The 20,229-nt window shown below is 43.1% G+C and overlaps 1 protein-coding gene across 1 annotated transcript in view; it reads left to right on the plus strand.

Annotated features, from left to right (window-relative positions):
* Window positions 1-9,107: 9,107 nt before the first annotated feature.
* Window positions 9,108-20,229, plus strand: part of CLIP4 (CAP-Gly domain containing linker protein family member 4) — a 34,768-nt gene continuing 23,646 nt past the window's right edge. Inside the window, exons 1-5 of the mRNA XM_054394982.1 lie at window positions 9,108-9,138; window positions 9,942-10,088; window positions 13,388-13,527; window positions 15,236-15,329; window positions 16,222-16,383. Of these exons, the coding sequence (XP_054250957.1) occupies window positions 9,956-10,088; window positions 13,388-13,527; window positions 15,236-15,329; window positions 16,222-16,383 (529 nt within the window). The 5' untranslated portion in view covers window positions 9,108-9,138; window positions 9,942-9,955. The remainder of the gene's footprint in view (window positions 9,139-9,941; window positions 10,089-13,387; window positions 13,528-15,235; window positions 15,330-16,221; window positions 16,384-20,229) is intronic.

Raw genomic sequence — 20,229 nt, forward strand, 5'->3', positions numbered from 1 at the left:
AACAGGCAGGCAGTGGCTTCTGTTATTTATAGTGGAAGGTGACAGTGTTGATCTGGGATCTAAAGTGAGGTCCAGGTGATTTTTATTCCTGAAAAATCCCCCAAGATGCTACAGAAAAGAGCGTAGCTATTTAGCCTCATGCCTCTTCCAGTTCCCAGTGGGTCCCTTCACTTAAAGTATCTCTAAAAAATCGTGATAAAGGCAGCATTCCTCCTGGCTTCCTCGCTCAGAGTGTCTCAAACCACAGTGTGTGCCCTGTGTTAAACCACGTCAAACCTGCACAGGAAGCTGGGAGCATCTGCTGCCCAGCAGTACTGTGAGCCAGAGAAGATGATCTCCTTTCACTGCCTGGGCACTAATAAAAGAGGAGCTGAGTGGTTCCTGATGAGGTGCTAAGATTAAGGCTGTCTGATCCAGAAGCAGCGGGTATGATTTGAGGAGATGGGAGTTAGCACACCTAGCAGAAACTGGAAAGGGCAAGGGAAGCAGGGTGCTGGCTGATGCTTGGAGGGAGGAAGGGTGGTGTGTCCCTTGGGAAATTATGGGCAGGGCTGGAAAGACTGACAATCACTAGTAGCCTTTTTTTTTTGGTAGGAGAGAAATGTCCTAACTGCGGGTGGATACATGGTTTCCTTGTTTCACATCCAGTTCTGGGGGTGGCCCCTGGAGTATCCCTTGCCTTTAGAACGTGCTTGCTGTCCCAAGGCTGCAATAGAAGTGGGACATAAGCACGCTCACTTTCAGAACCTCTTTGCTGCCCTGATCCTCACTCTAGAGTGGCTCTGCTTGAAGCTGCAATGTATTCCAGAGCCATCGAAATAATCCCTTCCTTTCCTTTGACGTGTAACTTTGGGAAGATGAAGGAACTGATTAGTAATGTCTATTTCTGCCCAAAGGAGAAACAAGAAGTGAAAGAATAATTTAGTTAAAACAGGCTTGTTGCTCACAGGCATTGTTTCCCCATGTTCCTCTCAAGGTAGTCAGAGCTGCTGCAACCCATTGTTTTGAGTTCTCCAAGTGCTCAACACCTTTGCTGCCCACAACAGCCCCCAATGAGTCAGACAGGATAGGCTGAAAAGATTTTTGTTTGGATTCACATCCTGGCATGCAGCTGAAAAAGATATTGTGAAAAGGTACAGAATGATATTTAAAGATGAAAAATAAATAGATTCTGTTGCAGGGCCCAGAGATGAAAGTCAGGACAGGCAGGGTTTTTGTCAGGCAGTGATGTCCAGTCTCCTGGACACTCTCCAGCACTAAGTCACAGGGTTCATTCTGAAGCAAAATGTTTGGGGTTTTGCCTTTACTGCTTCAACCAGAAGGATGTTCTAGGACCTGAGATGCTTTGTTAGGTGCTGGCTTTCATTTTCTAGCGTAAAAGGATGCACGCAGAGTTTTATTTGCCTATTCAACATTAACTTTGAATTCACACACCATTTTCTATGGTTTATGGCAGAAGGCAACCATACCCTCTGTTTCAGCTTTCATTCTGCTGCATTAAACAAGCCATGCTCTGGTAACCTCCTAAAATAGACTGTCCTTTTCCTTGAATGTACTAGCAAATCATCTCTGGACATGCTAGATTAGCTGCCTTTCACTGAAGAAAGGTGGTCAGAACCACATGCAGTTTCCCAAGGAGATGGCAGAACCTGCTGGCATGAACATTTTCTTGCCACAGCTCTCCAGTTATGCATCCTAAGATAAGTGTTTGCTTTTTATGCCATTACATTGTATTGATAACAGTGCTCGTCTTCTAGCTATTGACTATAATTGCATCTTTCTCTTCCTCAGTTACTTCTATTTTATGATCTTGTACATCAGTCTTAACAGTTCATTCCTTTTTAACAGCAATTCTTTTCGTTTTTTCCTTTTTTTTTTTTTGTCTCATAAGATGTTATTGATAACCTCCTTCATTCCAATACTTTCCATTCAACTCCACTCAACACTGTTTCCCCTTTGCCTACACTTTACCTCCACTGAAGTTGTCCTAAATTCTAGCCTTCTCTAGAACTGCTGATAATTTCCATTTCAGGCACCTCACTAAAGTCCATCATTCATTATCAGGCATGAAACATTGCCTTTGCCTGGAATGTCAGGCATCTCAAGAAAGGCAGACATCAACTGCCAGTAATACTAAACTCATATCTTGCTTACATCCATATCTTTGGTTATACTCCAAACTCTTTTTTTCTAAAGTACCCTTAAGGTGAAAACAACAAGCCTGTGTTTTCCTGGAAGTATGGAACATTTTAAGAAATTGAAGAGTTATTGTAGCTTTCCTGTAGCCAGCTGCTGTATTATGTTTACGATCAAAAGTGCAACTTCATGTTCCACTCCTTTCAGTTTTCAGGTCTATGGGGATGTAACAGCACTTGCAGCTCCTGACTTTTTCAGTACTTTGCTTGAGGTAATTTCCACTTGTCGCTCCTATTATTTGCCTTGCTTCACCCCTAATTAGTATGATCACTGGAGAAAAATATCAATAAAACCCTGGTTGTATTTAGTGGGCCACGTTTGGCATAAAAATACAGCAGAACTTATCTGAGGTTTTTATCCAGTTTTGTCCAGCTTTCATTCCCTCAAGCAGCCTGGGCTCGAGCCATATGAAAATGGGTTTATCACTTTCTTAGAGATTACCAATCTTTGTATTTAGATCCTTATTAGGTTTGCAGCACTGGATAAGAATCCCTGAAAAGCCTTCTTGGAAATTGCTACTTTCATTCCTCCAGTAAGTTAGTTAAATCACTGGGAAGCCTAGATCACAGGATGTTAGGGGTTGGAAGGAACCTCTGGACATCACCGAGTCATGATTTCTGAGTTCTGTGCTTAAATCTACCAGTGATTATAGAGTCACAGAATCATAGAATTGTTAGGGTCGGAAGGGACCTCAAGGATCATCTAGTTCCAACCCCCCTGCCATGGGCAGGGACACCTCACACTAGAGCAGGTTGCTCACAGCCACATCCAGCCTGGCCTTCAAAACCTCCAGGGCTGAGGCTTCTACCACCTCCCTGGGCAACCTGTTCCAGTGTCTCACCACCCTCACGGTGAAGAATTTCTTCCTAACATCCAATCTGAATGTTTCCATTTCTATTTTTGCTCAGTTCCTCCATGTCCTATGTTTGACCTTAAGCAAAGACCCTCTACAAAGCTGTTGATGCATAAACCTTTAATGTTTGCATTCATGAACACTTGGCACCTTAAATTCTCAGGTTCTTAACTGTGTAGCTGTCTTTGTTCCCATCTTCTCCTCCTACCCATTCCTCCTATGCGTCTTCAGGTGTGTGAGTAGTGTGGAGAATTTGGGCTATTTCCCTGCTCATCCATTGACCAAAGCTGCCTGATCTGTAGCTCACTGGCCTCAAATTTTCCCCTGACTTTTTTGAGAGCTGCTTGGGGCTGTCACTGCTGTGGTACTCATGTTGTGTGACCAAGGGTAGGTGATTGAGCTGACCGATCCTGTTGCTCTGGCTGGTTCCACCCAAGTATGTAGGCAGGTTTGCTGTCACCTTGGCTGAAACACCATCTCCAGCCTGTGTTTAAGGAGGGAATGCTTAGAAATTTCTCCTGTGATCACAGTGGGTTGTGGTGGGCTGGATGTGTGCTGTCTTTTGAGAAAACAATGACAAGAAAAAAGATGTGCCAGCACTGTGTGCTCACAACCCAGAAGGTCAGCCAAATTCCAGGCTGCATCAGAAGAATGGTCAGCAGGTCAAGGGAAGCGATTCTGTCTCTGGTGAGACCTCAGCTGCAGCTCTGTGTGCAGCTCTGGAGTCCTCAGCACAAGGACATGGAGCTGTGGGAGCAGTCCAGAGGAGAGCAAACAAATGTGATTAGAGGGCTGGAGTATTTCTCCTGTAAGGACAGGATGACAGACTTGTTCAGTCTGGAGAAGGCTTCAGGGAGACCTTTCACAGGGGCCAGTAAGCTGGGGACACACTTTATAGCAGGGTTTGATGAGACATCATAGGAGTGATGAGTTTAAACTAGAGATGCAGACAAGAGGGAAGACATTTTTTACACTGAGCATGGTGAGACCCTGGCCCATTGGCTAGAGAGGTAGTAGATGCCCCATCCCTGGAACCCTTCCAAGTCAGGTTGTTTGGGGCTCTGAGCAACCTACTCTAGTTGCAGAGAGCCTTGCTGACTTTAGCCGGGTTGGAGTAAAGGGCCTTTACAGTTCCTTGCAACCCAAACCAGTCCATGAAACGCACAGTAGCAGCTGGAGGCTGCACCGCCGTCTGTAACGCCTGTCCCGCACCTCCGTTTCTTTCAGCGCTCCAGCGTCCCTTGACGCCTCCCGGCCGGGCCGCTAGCAGCTCAGCCGAACCCCGCAGCACCCCGACCGCGCGACCAGGCCCGAGCGGGGCGGGGCCGGCAGGGCAACGCTGGGCGCTGATAGGCTAGCGGGAAGGGAGGGGCGGGCGCAGGGCCGGGGCCTCGGCTCGGGTCCCTTAGCTCCCTTGGGCGCTCGCGGGAGGCCCCGCAGCGCTTGGGCGCAGCCGTCCCCGCGGGGAGCAGGTAGGCTTGGGGAAAGAGGGGGCGAGCCCGGCCCTGGCCCCGGCCCCGGCCCCCCGCCTCTCTCAGGGAAGCAGGAAAGCAGGACAGCGACCAGCGGCCTCCCGCTGCTTTCTCTCTGCGCATGGTGGGGGTGGCGGCCCCCGCCGCTGCGCGAGCCGATGCAGAGGACGGGCCGCGGCCGTTCCTTGGTGCCCTTCGCGCCCCGCAGTGATACCTACCCCTGCCTAGCCCTCCCCCAGCTCGCGGGGCCGTGTGTCAGCCCGCCCGGGCGGTGCTGCCTGAGGCAGGACGGCAAAGCGGAGGCGACCGTGTGGGGAACGGCGCTGCGGGGAGGTGCGGTGGTTTCGCTGGGGCTGCTCGGTGAGGTGTTCCTCTTGCCCCGTCTCGCTGAGGGCCTTGGGATACCCTGCCGGCCCTCAGGGGTCCGTACTGCTGACTGCTCCGTGGTCGGGGTGAGCCGTAGCTGGCTTTCTGCTGGGGGGCGGGTGATGAGGGAAGCTTTGAAAGAGCAGAGGTAACCTGGATAGCCTTGAAACCGGAACTTTCTTAAACTTGCTGCCGCAGAAAGCGCGGTGCCGTGTTTCAAGGGGGCCCCACACCTGTTGGAGATAGCGATCTGGAGTGTACTTCCATACCTGTGTACTGTACTGGGCTACGATGAGGCCGCATCTCGAAGACTGGGTTCAGTTTTGGGCCCCTCACTACAAAAAGAATATTGAGGTGCTGAAGTGAGTCCAGAGAAGGGCAGCGAGGCTGGTGAAGGGTTGGGAGAACAGGTCTGGTGAGAAGCAGCTGAGGAAACTGGGGTTGTTTAGTCTGGAGAAGAAGAGGCTGAGGGGAGACCTCATTTTCTCTACAGCTCCCTGAAAAGAGGTTGGAGTGATCCAGGAGCTGGTCTCTTCTCCCTAGTATCAGATGATGGAACAAGAGGAAGTGGTCTCAAATTGCACCAGAGCAGGTTTAGATTGGATATTAAGAAAAATTTCTGTGTGGAAGGAGTAATGAGGCATTGGAACAGGCTGTCCAGGTGATGGAGTCACTGTCCCTCGAGATGTTCAGAAAACATGTAGACATGGCACTTTGGGACATGGTTTAATTACTATGGTGGTTGATGGTTGAACCTGAGGATTGTAGAGGTCTTTTCCAATCAAAACAGCTGTGTGATTCTATACCTGTAACGTGTCTGCCACTCATGCTGTAAATTTAATGGGCCAAGCAGATAGCGTGCAGGAGTCTTGTTCTCTGAACTTGATTTTGTTTTTTTTTTTTTTTTTTCATGAGCACATACAAGTACACAGTAAGTAGTCCATTATACATGGATAGAGTCAAAAATAGCATCACATTTGTGATAAGCTCTATCAAAGCCCTAGGAAAATTATATTTCATCACTTGAAATGCCTTAGCATTTGCAAGTTTGTTATAGCACTCGCAGGAAAACTTTGTGCTTTAGCACAAATTGCTAACTTACAATATCTGGATTACATGAAAATGTTGGATCCTGGTTTATATACAACTTTTTTTAATCCTGTGAAGAGGTACTGTGCACTTCTCTGTAATGCTTGGCTCTCAGAAGCTGTAGCTGCTCTTCAATCTTGTTGACATGACTGCATCTGATGACTCCTTCAAGTTTTCTTTTTTCTCAATGGTATTTCTATTTTTCTTTTTCAGATTTTGTTCACTTGGAAGAACGTATGGCTGGCAAATAGTAAGTATGATACTCTGCTGTGCTCTGCTGTATTTAGCAGTAGCTTGGCAACGCTGTGAACAAGAAAATTCCTTTTTTCATTGACTTTCGCAGATTCACGGATTGCATTAGGTTGGAAGGACCCTCGAAGGTCATCTTGATCAACTCCCCCTGCAGTGAGCAGAGACACCTCCAACTAGATCAGACTTTCTTTTAACTAATTTTTGCTGTCTGAACTCTTCTTACTAATGTAGGGAAATCATTGCTCTTCTGGAAGACCTTGTGTGCCATTTCACCAGGACTTCTCACCTGCATGTCTTTATTATTTGTACCTTAGGATGTTGTGTTTTCACTCATAAGTCACTGTGAAGATAGCGTCTGTCTTTTTCCTTTCTTTGGCAAGAGTTTCCAGTCTTCTGCTTTCCTTTTTCTTTTCCACGTTTGCATGTGTGACATTAGCTGGTTGTGAAGTTCCTCTACAGGAGCTAGAAGACTCTGGAGGTAGTTAGGGGTGCAGAACATGTTCTTGCCTTGCCATGACATGGTTCAGTACTGTGTAATGACATGGTAATATATTTCCAGGTCCAGACTGAAATCCCATGGTATTAGGGTGTGCATGCTTAGGTCAGGAAGTGTTGGCACGGCTGTAAACATGTGAGGCCATTCTTTATGGAGTTGGGTCAGTGCATGCACTGTAGTAGTTGGGACTTTGTGTCACCTACCCAGCAACAGGGGTTGTTACGGTGCCTGGTTTGCTCTCGTAGTTGGTGTGCTGAATTCTCTTCACTCAGGTGACAAATTGTATTCTTCTCTCTGGCCCTTCAGTGTAGAAGATGCTCTGGATACTTGCAGATGCACAGATTCTCTTCTGTCCAGTCTGTTTTTCTTTGTACACTGAACAGTCTTTTTTTTTTGTTTTGTTTTGTAATAATTTTCAAATGTCTGTGTCGATTTCTAGTTCCAGCAACTTCTATCATTGTACTTTACAGCTCTCACCTCTTCTTAGTTTCCATCTGCTTGGTCAGGTTTACTGTTTTCTCAGTGTTGTACTGGCAGTACTGTGCAAAAAGCTTGTAATTCCTTTCCTGTCTTTTTACATTGTAAGAACATCAGCTGTCAGCTCTTCTATACTCATGCATATGGCTTGTTCCTCTGTGCATTTTGGGTGGATGTCTTGATGTGCTACCTTTATTTTGTTTTGGCATAACCTTTGAACAAATACCAGATGTCAGCAGATCTATTTCACTGATGCCCCACAGAGATTTAATGAGTGACTTGCAGCTTAAGAGACTTCTTAGTCCCTCATGACTAGGAAAATCATTGCTATCATGTTGATGATGACTGTAAAGCTGTTCAAAATGTAAATTCTAAATTTTCCTTACTGGTTGAAGGCAATAATTGAAATAATTAGTGATATTTTTGACCTTGTTGACTCTTAGGAATGCTTAAGCCAATGCAAGTTAATAATGCTGTGGGAAAAAATAGTCCTGCTCTTCCCAGTGGCCTCCTTGATCTTCCCTTTGTGCTGGCACATACCTTTGTGCAGCTGTATATGACTGAGGAAATAAACTAGTTGGAGTAAAATGAGAACTTTTCACGTGGACCTCTTTTGCAAGTTGAGGACAGGGCGAACTTTGCGTGGTGTGCAAGAGGAAGAGGTTTTCATTTATTTGGTTAAAGATTAGCATCTGTAATGTACTGCTGAAATGCCTTTTATATTAGAATGTAGATTGTCAGGTTCCCAAAGAGGGTGACAAATTTATTTGGGGAATCATTAGAATAAATCTATTCACACAGCTTGCTTTGTGTGAGATACAACCCCCAAAAGAAGTCTCAACAGGAGACTATTCTTTTATTTTTCCTGTTTTCTCATGTATAGATTAAATGTTGTAAAAACATCAAGAAAAGTGTGTCCAGCAAGTCTAGGGAGGTTCTCCTCCCCTTCTGCTCTGGCTGATTGAGACCACACTTGGAATACTGTATCCAGTTTGGGGCTCCCCAGTTCAAGAGAGACTGGGATCTACTGGAGAGTCCAAAGGAGAGCTGTGAAGATGATGCAGGGGCTTGAATCTCTTTCTTATGAAGAAAGACTCAGAGACCTGGGGCTGTTGAGTCTTGAGAAGGGTGAAGGAGAATCTTATGAATGCCTACAAATATCTGAGGGGTGGGTGTCAAGATGAAGGTACTAGGCTCTTTCTGGAGGTGCCCAGTGATAGGGCAAAGGATGACAGGTGTGACCTGGAACACAGGATGTTCCACCTCAACATGAGGAGAAACTTCGTTACGGTGAAGGTGCTGGAGCCCTGCAGCAGGCTGCCCAGAGAGATGGTGGCTTCTCCTCTGGAGACTTTCAAAACCCACCTGGATGCATTCCTGTGTGACCTGCCCTAGGTGATCCTGGTTTGGCAGGGGGGGTGAAATCAATCTCCAGAAGTCCCTTACCAACCCCTGCCATTCTATGGTTCTGCAATTCTTTGTGTTGAAGTTCCAGAAATTCTTTCTGTCAAGCAAAGTGGCTAAACAAATTCTTGAGTAAAGAGCACTGTATGGTGGTCTCCAGGGTGAAAAATCAGGCTGGTTAGTAGAAGTTCTGCTTTTACCCTGTGTATTTAACCATGAAAATTCAAGATGCAGAATTTGAGTTTTTCAGCTGTGAGATGTAGTCCCCAATAGCGCAACAATGCCTGTTCCTATTAAGAAGGGTGGGTTTTGTACCTTGTTACTGAGTGTGCCCAAGTAGATGTCTTAGAAATGGTATCCAGCTCTGCTTGGATCTCAGCATATGAGTTGCATCTGGAGCTAGCTTGGTATGGTTGTTATAAGATGTCACCATAGCTCTGTGCAGCTGTTTAATCTTTCTTTTCTCTCCTAGCTTGCTCTAAGGCCTGAAACGTTGACTGGAAACAACACCAGGTGGAGGTTACGACACTGTGGTAAGCAACCTATTTTAAAACAGAGGGGAGAAGCTGGGAAAGAAGCTGATGGGGAATCAGGAGTCCAGGAGTGAATCACTCCATCATGAATTGTCTGCAGCTTTGTGTGGGAAGAGTAAAGAGCTGAGAATTTTAACAGAGGAGAAGGTGGTAGCTGGTAGCACATTCTGGCTCACAGTGAAGGAAGGGAATATACATGCAGAGTTATGAGGACAGGTACTTGGTGCTCTGCATTTTCATAAAGCTGTAAACCACACTAATCCATTCAGTATTTCTGAGTGGTTGCTAATTACAGAAGTACGATTTTTTGATACTGCTCAAGTGGAAAACTGGGGAGAAATTAGGAAGAAATTCTTTCCAGTGAGGGTAGGGAGACACTGGAACAGGTTGCCCAGGGAGGTTGTGGGTGCTCCCTCTGTGGAGGTGTTCAAAGCCAGGTTGGATGAGGTCTTGAACAGCCTGGTCTAGTGGAAGGTGTCCCTGCTCCTGCTGGGGGGACTTGGAACTAGATGGCCTGTAAGGTCCCTTACAACCCCAACCATTCTCTTGATTCTATGAAACTGATGTTTTTTGTTAGTAACATGTAAGTTTAGTGATGAAGTCAAAACTAGAAGTTGGCTGTCCTCGACACCATGCTCTACTACCTTTTACTAAATAACTTCATTAATTTGTAAGGATGCACTGATAGTAATTGTTTGTGCAAAGGAAGGACTGTAGTCTCACTGCACATTATATCTGATGATAGTAGAACTAATCCAAAATATTTCTAATGAGGTTATTTATTCATTTTGTTCCTCCTAAAGTGGCTTTCTAGAAGATGACCATAGAGGATCTCCCAGAACCTTCCTTAGAAGGAGTTTCCCTCTTAGAAAGAGAACGGTTCTTATTCCCAAGCTCTGAAACATCTGTTACCTTTGCTGTTGCTGCAGCACCAATGCCTTTAGATTGTGGTATGTAAATTAGCAGAAAATTAATTTGTGATCAGTAGAAAATAAATGTGAATAATAATTTTTTAGGAAAAATATCATCTCCTGCATGTTAACTGGATTCTCTGTTACTTTTGAAAGGAAATGAAAGACTTTTTCTGGTTTTCTTACTGCATACGTTTTAAACTAGAGTATCTTTTTCTGCTTCTTGTTTCTTCTGTGTGTGGTCAGATTTTTGTAGGCTTTTCTCCATGTGGAACTGGATATTGTGTTAAGATCTAGAATTACAGTAATTTAATGTAGTTAAACATCTACATCGCATTTAAAACCTCTAGAATTACACTTCTCATGCTTTCAGTCTGTAAAAATAGACTATGAGTAAAATTTCTATTGGAAATGTACATGATTGTGGTGGTAGGGACTGTGAAATGAGCATTAGAAAATTATAGCAAGTATCAGTGATCAGCTTGCAATGTTTTGGTGAATTGTCTTCATGTGTGTAAGTTACAATATTTTAAACAGGATACATAATATTTTTTAAGTGTCACTGTAGGTAAGGATCTTCATAGATAGCTACAATTATAATGCCTTTGAATATTGCAGATGATGTTAATAGCATCTCTATACCTTAAAAATGACTGCCTCCACCTTTGTTTTTTCCATGTAACAATTGACTCTGTTCAGGAAAATTAAATACAGCCAATGTTCTGTCTTTTATAGACAGATCTTAAAGGTCTTTTCCATCCCTAATGATTCTGTGACTTAGTATTCTTGAGACCCATTTGATGAGTTAGCACAAACTGGAAATGTAATGGTTCCATCTGATGTATTTTAGTAGATGAACATAAAGTATCTTTGCATGGTTTAGCCCTGTTCTGATAGCTTGTCTGTCTTACTCTACTCAAAATGACATCATGGTTTATTCCCCTGTGCTTTGTTATTTCTTGTTTGTGTTTCCTTAAATGTTGTAGTGTTGTGATACCTTTTAAAAACACTGCTCTCTGTCCTGGTTGGTCTATGCCTACTCAATGGAATTAAAAAAAATCATTTTGTCATCTGTCTGGGGAAAGAAGGTTGAACCACAACAGACAAAGATTCTTGGTCATTACATTTAAGTGCGTTTATTTTTCCTTTCTACAGCTGAGCAGTGTATCAGTGCATGGGAAAGACACAGGTGGAGAAAGCAATGTTTTTAAGTATCTAGATGCCATTGTCATCCTTTAATGGAATTTTCTGGTTTAACAGATGTTCTGTAATGTTGATTTGCAAACACTATAACTGGTTGTTACTAGATGTTACTATGCTCTTGGGCTCTTACGCTAGCACATGATTGTAACTGTTAGGGTCAATTTCTGGTATATAATTTGGTTCAGGATTGCAGCTAGCAGTCTTCCTGGTAGAGTATCAAGTGTGTTGTGTAAGATCATCCTGTTGACTAGCTGTCTGTTCACTTCATAGCTTTCAGCAATAGATCAATTTATGTGGCAGTGAAATGTTAGTAGATAAATCAGTTGATTTTTATCAGTTCATGGTGCGTCACTACTGCTACTGATGACTACTTTGTGTTGTGCTGGGAGATAGAATGGCCTCTGTTGGAAGGGTCCTTAAAGGTCATCTAGTTCCAACTACCCTGCAGGGACACCTCCCACTAGACCATGGTGCTCAAAGCCTCATCCAGCCTTGTCTTAAATATCTCCAGGGATGAGACGTCCACAGCCTCCTTGGGCAACCTGTTCCAGTGTCCCACCACCCTCCTACTGAAGAACTTCTTCCTAATATCTAATCTAAATCTGCTTTAGTTTAAAACTGTTGCCCCTTGTCCTATCACCATGGGCCTTTTTAAGAAGTCCCTCCCCGGCTTTCCTGTACACCCCCTTTAAGTACTGGAAGGCCACTGTAAGGTCACCTCAGAGCCTTCTCCAGGCTGAACAGACCCAATTCCCTCAGCCTGTCCACATAGCAGAGGTGCTCCAGCCCTCTGTTCATCCTTATGGCCCTCCTCTGGACCCTCTCCAGCAGGTCCATGTCGTTCTTGTTTTGGGATGAGATAAGGGATTAGTTGTTTGTTTGTTTGGTTTTTTTTTTTTAATATGCTAGATGTAACTAAAAATTGATGCTGTCAGTGAAGTTGTCCTCCTTTTTTGTTAAGCGAGGCCATGCGTTGTGAGGAAGTGAGCTTCATATCTGCTTTTACCTGTTGATCCAATCTAGAAGCGTGGTGTGTTCCTTTTGAGGGAAGGTTCTGATGATTCATCCAGAGGTGGTTCATACCATGTCACACACCCAGATTGCTGGTGCTTTCTTTTACTTAACCTGTGTGTCTGTTCTGAGAGCCTTTTAGCCGTGATTGATTCAAGCTGACATAGTACATTTGTTTGAAACCTTTCTAAGAGGCAACTCCCTGATAGCTGCAGCCAGGGTAAAAGCTCAGTGTTTTCCATGATTCAATCATTTGCTGATGACAGTAGGTTCTTTTCTCTCCTAATAGCCATTGCTATCCAGATTTTCAGATAATTTTCCAGAGCTGGAAAAAAACCCCAGACTTAAAATACAGTTTGTGTATAGACATGCACATAGATACACCTGTAAGGAACAGGAATTATCATACTTTAATGCTAGAGTGGTTTTAAGACCTGTGCTTTGTGTTGGCTGAGGCAATGTGAGTCTTAAATTCTTAAATATATGTGTATATATATATTTTCTTTTTCCCCCTGACCTTGGTTTGATGGCTGAAGTTTTAAAGATGTTTGTTACCCGCAGCTGCCACTAGTGGGGACTGATACATTCATGAAATATCTGAGGAGAATGGAGGCCATGTAATGGCTTCCTGCTTTGTGCATGTGTATTTTGGTATGTTTTATGTAAATTGTGATGAGAGAAGAAAGAAATGCCATGTTTTGTACCATATGGAGAAATCATGTACACATTTAATCACTGAGAGATCAAGAGGCTTGGCTGTGCTTGGGAACAGCTTAGAATCAGCAGTCTTTGGCTAGCTTGAAGCAAGAGTAAACCCTTATTAGCATAATTACTGCACATCTCTGTTAGTCCTTGCCTAAACTTCAAAAACAGTCTTGCAGTGCTATTTGTTTTGGTTGCTGGTCCAAAGTTGTTTCGGAAGCATAAGCAAGACCTTAGTATTAAAGGCAAAATAGACCAGATGGTGAAGAATATTTTGGATATGAATTGCAACATTCTGATTATCCATTGTGGTTTCAGTGAAGTGACTCTCTGCTGTTCTTTGCCTCTGAGTTTGAAAAACAAGGTGCATGCTAAAACTTAGAACTGTACCTAATGATTCCTTTGTTTTTTACTTTTAACAGAGTTTTCTTTCTTTGACCCCAATGATGCAGCATGCCAAGAAATACTTTTCAACCCAAAAACATCAGTTTCTGAATTGTTTGCAATCTTAAGGCAGTGGGTTCCACAGGTCCAGCAGAATATTGATGTTATTGGGAATGAGGTAAGGTGTAACTGAAGATCCTTTCTCTGCTTTCGGTGTTAAAGAAGTACTATGTTGACAACAACTACAGACACTTCATTCAGAAGCAGAGCTAATCATAAATTCACAATGCAGTTTCTGCCTTTTAACAAGTAGTTACAGTATCACAGTACCTTAGAGGCTGGAAGGGACCTCCAGAGATCATCAAATCCAACCCCCCTGCCAAAGCAGGATCACCTAGGGTAGTCCACACAGGAATGCACCCAGGTGGGTTTTGAAAGTCTCCAGAGAAGGAGACTCCACAACCTCTCTGGGCAGCCTGTTCCAGTGCTCTGTCACCCTCACTGTAAAGAAGTTTCTCCTCATGTTGAGGTGAACCTTCTATGTTCAGGTTTGTATTCATTGTTCCTTGTCTTATCACTGTGCACCACCGAAAAGAGATTGGCCCCTTCCACTTGATACCCACCCCTCAGACATTTATAGACATTGATCAGATCCCCTCTCAGTCTTCTGAAGACTAAACAGCCCTTTTAGTCTCTTAGTCTCTCTTCATAGGGGATGTGCTCAAGCAGTGCTTTGTATTTCACATGCCAGCTTTCATTTGGAAAGAGAAGGCTGATAGATAAAAGTTCAGTACATTTGGATAGATAGTGAAAATTTCTTCTCAAAGCAGTTGTTTAGGCACCTTTCACCTTGGTATGTTCCCTTTTTGGCAGTGATCATGAGCTCCAATTTATGAAGTTAAAGTGAGGCCCGACCTCAAGTGAGGTGCAAAATGAATTAGGGTCTGCAATCCCTTTGCAACCTGAAATAAGCTTCCAGAAGTTGCCTTGTTTCCAGGAATTCCATTTTACTTTCTTGTTTTCTCTTCTTCTGGATTCCAGGCTTTTGTAAGACAGGTGGGGAAATACAGTAAAGATTCTTCCTACTGTAGTGTAACTGGGAGCGTTTTTTGTGGGAGGATGGGGAAGGATTGTTGAGAGATCCAAAGAACAAGGGGAGAGACTTTATAAATGATGTCATTTTCCTGATGTTCAGCTGAGCAGTTTACTTCTAACATACACTTCACATGCTGATAAGTTATGATATAAAGAAGCTTTAAAATCTGTAAACAGTGAAGGTTGATGGTACTGCTGTAATAATCCTGATTACATTTGTGCATGTTGCTCATTTCTGCAGTTGCAGTCTGCTTTGGCAGGCTTCTTTGTTATTTCTTTCTGCTGTGAGGACAGGCTGAGAGAGCTGGGGTTGTTCAGCCTGGAGAAGAGAAGGTTCCAGAGAGACCTTCTGGTGTCTTTTCACTACTTAAGGAGACCAATAAGAAATCTGGGGACAGATTTTTTAGCAGTGTCTTTAGCGACAGGACAAGGGGTAATAGGTTTAAACAAAAAAAGGGAGGTTCAAACTAGATAGAAGGAAGGAGTTTTTTTACACTGAGGATGGTTAAACACTGGCCCAAGTTGCCCAGAGATAGATTCCTCCTCCCTAGAACCATTCCAGGTCAGGTTGGTTGGGGCTCTGAGCAGCCTGATACAGCTGAAGATGTCCCTGCTGGCTGCACAGGGTTTGGACTAGATGCTCTTTAAAGGTCCCTTCCAACCTAAAACATTCTGTGATTAGCCACTGAAATGAATCCAGGAGTCAATGTACCTGAAACAACTTAAAAAATAATACAGATGTCAAAGATATGCCAGAGTTAAACTGTGTTTGTTTTCCCCTTGTCTCTCAGATCATTAAAAGGGGTTGCAATGTGAACGACAGAGATGGACTGACTGATATGACTCTCTTGCATTACACTTGCAAATCAGGGGCTCATGGAATTGGTGAGTAATGAAACCTTATAGATTTTAATCCCTGATTAATTCACAAAGGCTAATCCTGCCAACTATTATAGAATTTTTCCTTGGTGTGGATTTATTTTAATTTTTATTTTTTTAGTGCTTGCTTATGGCTCTTCTAGTGGTCATCAGAAAGGAAGATACAGAACTGCAGTGCAGTTAGGGCTGTGGCTGTTGGGATCAAGTTAAGTTAGTGGTACAGGTATTGCAAACAATAGTACCAGTTTAAACATGTATTGAATGTAGCAAAGGCTGTTGCAGGCTGAGGAACAGACTGGCAACTGACCTATGGACAGTGAAACTAGAACACTTAGGTAACTGCCCATTCGTTCCTCTTTTTTTTTTTTTTTTTTTTTTCCTTTAACCTTGATCATATCAGAAGAAAACAGTCATTTTCATTTTGTTTGCATTACTATCATCATATTTAACTTTTTGAACACCCCCATTTGCTTTTCTGTTTTGTGGCACTTCTTTTTATTGGCCTGAACCCAGGTCTCCTCTGAATTTGAACTAAATTTCTGAGTGAGATCTGGCATAGGTTAGATTTCAGGTTGGTGGCAGGTCTTTCAACATAAACTTCAGCACTGTGGAGCATATTTTAATTTTTTTTTTCTGTCAGATACTAAAATCCCTGGTTTTGATGGTTGAAATATTATTTACATGAGAGAGAAACTGGAAGTGTTACGTACTGCAGTAGAGTTCTCGGCTCTTTATGATGAAAGGTGAAGATTTCTGCATCCTAATCCTAAAAAGAAATGCACAGTCATAGTTCAGCTGTGAGCCTTAAGGTTTTAATTATGTGTTAAATGTAAGCATTTGCATATCTTGAGGGGTCAAATACATCTCTAATGCCCACGGTACGAAACTTGCCTTGCAGGTGATGTAGAAACTGCTGTCAAATTTGCGACACAGCTGATTGAGTTGGGTGCAGATATCAGCTTACGCAGCCGCTGGACGAACATGAATGCCTTGCATTATGCTGCCTACTTTGATGTTCCAGAACTCATCAGTTTAATTTTGAAAAATGCAAAGCCAAAAGGTAGGCATTGTTGCTTCTGTTTCATGTAGTTGTTGCTCTGCTCTAGTGAAGTCTCCTCTGAAAGTACTGTGTCTGGTCTGGGCTCACCAGTTCAAAAGGGACAGGGAACTATTGGAGTGAGTCCAAGGGAGGGCCATGAGGATGATTAGGGGACTGGAACCATCTGTCCTATGAGGAAAAGCTGAGAGCCCTGGGGATGTTGAGGCTGGAGAGGAGAAGGCTGAGAGGGGATCTAATTGATGTTTACAAATACATGAAGCGTGGGTGTCAAGGAGGGGCCAGTCTCTTGTTAGTGATGCCCAGTGATAGGACAAAGGGCAGTGGACACAAACTAGAATGCAGGAATTTCCACCACCAAAAACTTTGCTGTGAGGGCGCTGGAGCCATGGAGAAGGCTGATCAGAGAAGTTGTGTAGTCGTCTTCTCTGGAGACTTTGAAAACCCACCTGGACATGTTCCTGTGTGACCTGCCCTAGGTGATCCTGTGTTAGCAGGAGGACTGCATTTGAAGGTCTCCAGAAGTCCCTTCCGATCCCTACCATTCTGTGATTCTGTTCACCCTAAGCTGGCATGTAGTGGTCTCGAGCTGTGGCATTTGTTTATCCATTATACATAATTTATGATCTCTCCTTTTGGTCAGCCTCATTGGTTCTTTTTTCTTTTAGGCTATTTGATTTTGTAGTTTAGTGCACTGATCCCATTGCTATTTTTTAAACTTAAGCTTTGTACAAGAGTGTAGAGAAGTATCTAGCAGACTGGAAAGAAAACAGGTTAAATTGTTGATGACTAAGAGAACATATAGAGAAAACTAAAGATGTAACTATTGTGGTGAATTCTTGCAGTTAAGGTTTCTTAAAGATTGAAAAGTATGTTTGAAATGCTGGGAGAAAGGTAAAGGAGAAGTAGGGATTTGGCAGCTGGCATGTGGTGAAGTAGTTGATGAAGTGACTTTGACTTTCCCATTTTTCCCTGTTTCTCAGCTATCTGGCAGGTCCTGTAAGGAGCAGTTTGACTTCAGTGTTTGACATAAATAGATAATACCTTTTGGAATGATAACATGAGGATTGGTAATTGGAGCTCTCATTATACTAACGGAAATGGAAATCCAGTAATGGTTCTGAACCAGAACCATTTGTTCCTAATTTGGTCAGGGTATCAAGCAATCTTCATACTAAAACTGTTCAGATGTTACTTTGTTCTATTGAATATCCTTCTGATTGTGCCATTTTACAAAAGAATTAATACCTATTTGTAAGCTAGTTGTAGCTAAAGGCTTGCCTCAAAGTTCTGAAAAGCTAATGGGCTTTTGGAGTGCACAAGGCTTGCTTATCTCATCTTGAATCATCGTGGAGGAAATTGTTTCAACAGCTCAGTTGTTGGTGTGACGTGTAGGTTGGTAGCAAAAGATGAAACAAGGCTGCACAGCAATTAAGTCCACATCACACTTCAGCAGTCCAGTCTCTGTAATTAGCACCAGCAGATTAGCAGATTAGGTCTTCTTTCACACCTACTGCATTTGGTGTTCTTATCGCCTCCTATGCAACACCTGTGTGCTCCCCAGTTCAAGAGAGACAGGGACCTGCTGGAGAGAGTCCAACGGAGAGCCATGAGGATGGTTAGGGACTTGAGCATCCCCTATGGAGAGAGACTAAGAGGGCTGTTTAGTCTTGAGAAGAGAAGACTGAGAGGGGATGTGATCAATGTCTATAAATACCTGAGGGGTGGGTATCAAGTGGAGGGGGCTAATCTCTTTTCAGTGGTGCACAGTAATAAGCCAAGGAACAATGGATGCAAACTTGAACACAGTTTCACCTCAACGTGAGGAGAAACTTCTTTACAGTGAGGGTGACAGAGCACTGGAACAGGCTGCCCAGAGCATTCAGAAATACGTTCCTGTGCAGACTACCCTAGGTGATCCTGCTCTGGCAGGGGGGTTGGACTTGGTGATCTCTGGAGGTCCCTTCCAACCTCTAATGTTCTGTGATTCCAAGGAAGCCACTCTAGTTAAATGCCTTGGCAGTAGGCAGCTCTTGGATGAGAGGATGATTTATTTATTTTTTAAATTTTTATTTATTTTTTAATCTCAGAAAACGTGTAAAATTATTTGCCCCATGACATGAAAACGATGGATGATCTGAATTAATAGAAAGAATGATCTTAGCTTCATCAGGCAGTTTGCAGAGAGGAGGACATACGTAAAAGGCAGCTATGCCTTAGATGGATCCAGGCTGAACTGGAGAGAAAAAATGGTTAATATACAAATAACTTCTCAAATATACAAATAACTTCTCAAAAGAGTGGTGTACTGACTCTGAGACACCCATTGTGAAGCAGCCAGTCCTGCAGGTGCTTCCTCTCGATTGACTGCTAAACTATTTCCTTTCTGAAGCTCTGTGCTTGAATTCTTTATGCAGATTTTTCCCAGTTGTTAGAGTGAGTTTGGTCTTGGATTTTTAGTTTAAATAGAAATACTGTTAGAGGCTTAAGAATTAGGAAAGTGGTGCGGTGCTATTGACTGTAACCTGCAAGGGTTGCTGATGACAGACCATTTCTGCTTGTTAATTTCCTCTAAGTAGTTTGGGGGTGATTTCTGGGTAACATTTGATGTGTATTTTGTTTCTTTTTTGTCATCTGTACTATGCCAACTTAGACCTAGAACAAAGCTGTAAGAAAACAGTGCTTAAAAACTTCCAGCGTGAAGCTTGCAAGTATGAGGAAGTCACAACTGTCTAATCAAACAAACCAACAAAGTAGTCATCAGTTACTTTTAAGAACAGGAGTATATGCAACTGTTGCTGACTCAGTAGCTCATACTACTGATCAGTATTTCTACAAATTAGTTCCTATGTGTGCAGAAAATCATAGAAACGGAATGGTTTGGGCTGGAAGGGACCTTAAAGATCATCTAGTTCCACCCCCCCACTATGGGCAGGGACACCTTCCACTAGACAAGGTTGCTCAAGACCCTGTCCAGCCTGACCTTGAACGCCTCCAGGGAAGGGGCATCCATAACCTCCTTCAACAACCTGTTCAATGTCTCACCACCCTCACTGTAAAGAATTTCTTCCTAATATCCAGTCTAAATCTCTTCTAGCTTAAAGCCATTGGCCCTCATCCTATCACTACAAATTCTTGTCGAATGTCCTTTCCCAGCTTTCTTGTAGGCTCCTTCAGGTACTTCAAATACCTGCTTGACAGCCTTATTAAACACAGAAGTTTCAGTGGATGAAAACAACCTCGATGCTTCTACTCAATTTTACACTGATAATGATCTCTTGACATTTGATTATATAAAAGATAGAGCTGCACATGTGGCTCTTGCTTTGATTGCTGCATGTGAATGCAGCCTTTTTTTTTTTCCTCGTGATGTGCTAGTTAAATTTAAAATAGCTGAGTATGTATTCGTATTAGTACAATTTTAAAACTAATCCCAGATTTGTTACCTTTGCTCTTAATAGAATTCAGAGTCAACCTTTACTAGTATGTGTAAAGTTGGCATATCTATGGAGACACACATATTTCTCTTTTATATATGTTTTATTTACTCCCATAATATTAATTCAGAGTTGGGATAGACTCACCTTGTGAGAAGGGGTAGTGGGTTTTGGGACAGATGCTGGAAAATACAAGGAGACTGTACAGCCCTGAGGTGGAAAGTTTGATGTTTAGTAACCATTGTTACTAAATACTTGTTGGGTTTTGGCTTGTGTATTAAGCTAGCTGACATTTTCAATTATGTCATATCCATAAGTGACTCAAATTGACACCTCTCTGGGACAGTTTAGGAGAGGAGCCAAAGACTAAACAGACATTGAAATTCCAGTAATAACTTCCTAGCAGATAGAG

The sequence above is a fragment of the Indicator indicator genome, chromosome 2 (genome assembly GCF_027791375.1).
Source record: "Indicator indicator isolate 239-I01 chromosome 2, UM_Iind_1.1, whole genome shotgun sequence".
NCBI lineage: Eukaryota > Metazoa > Chordata > Aves > Piciformes > Indicatoridae > Indicator > Indicator indicator.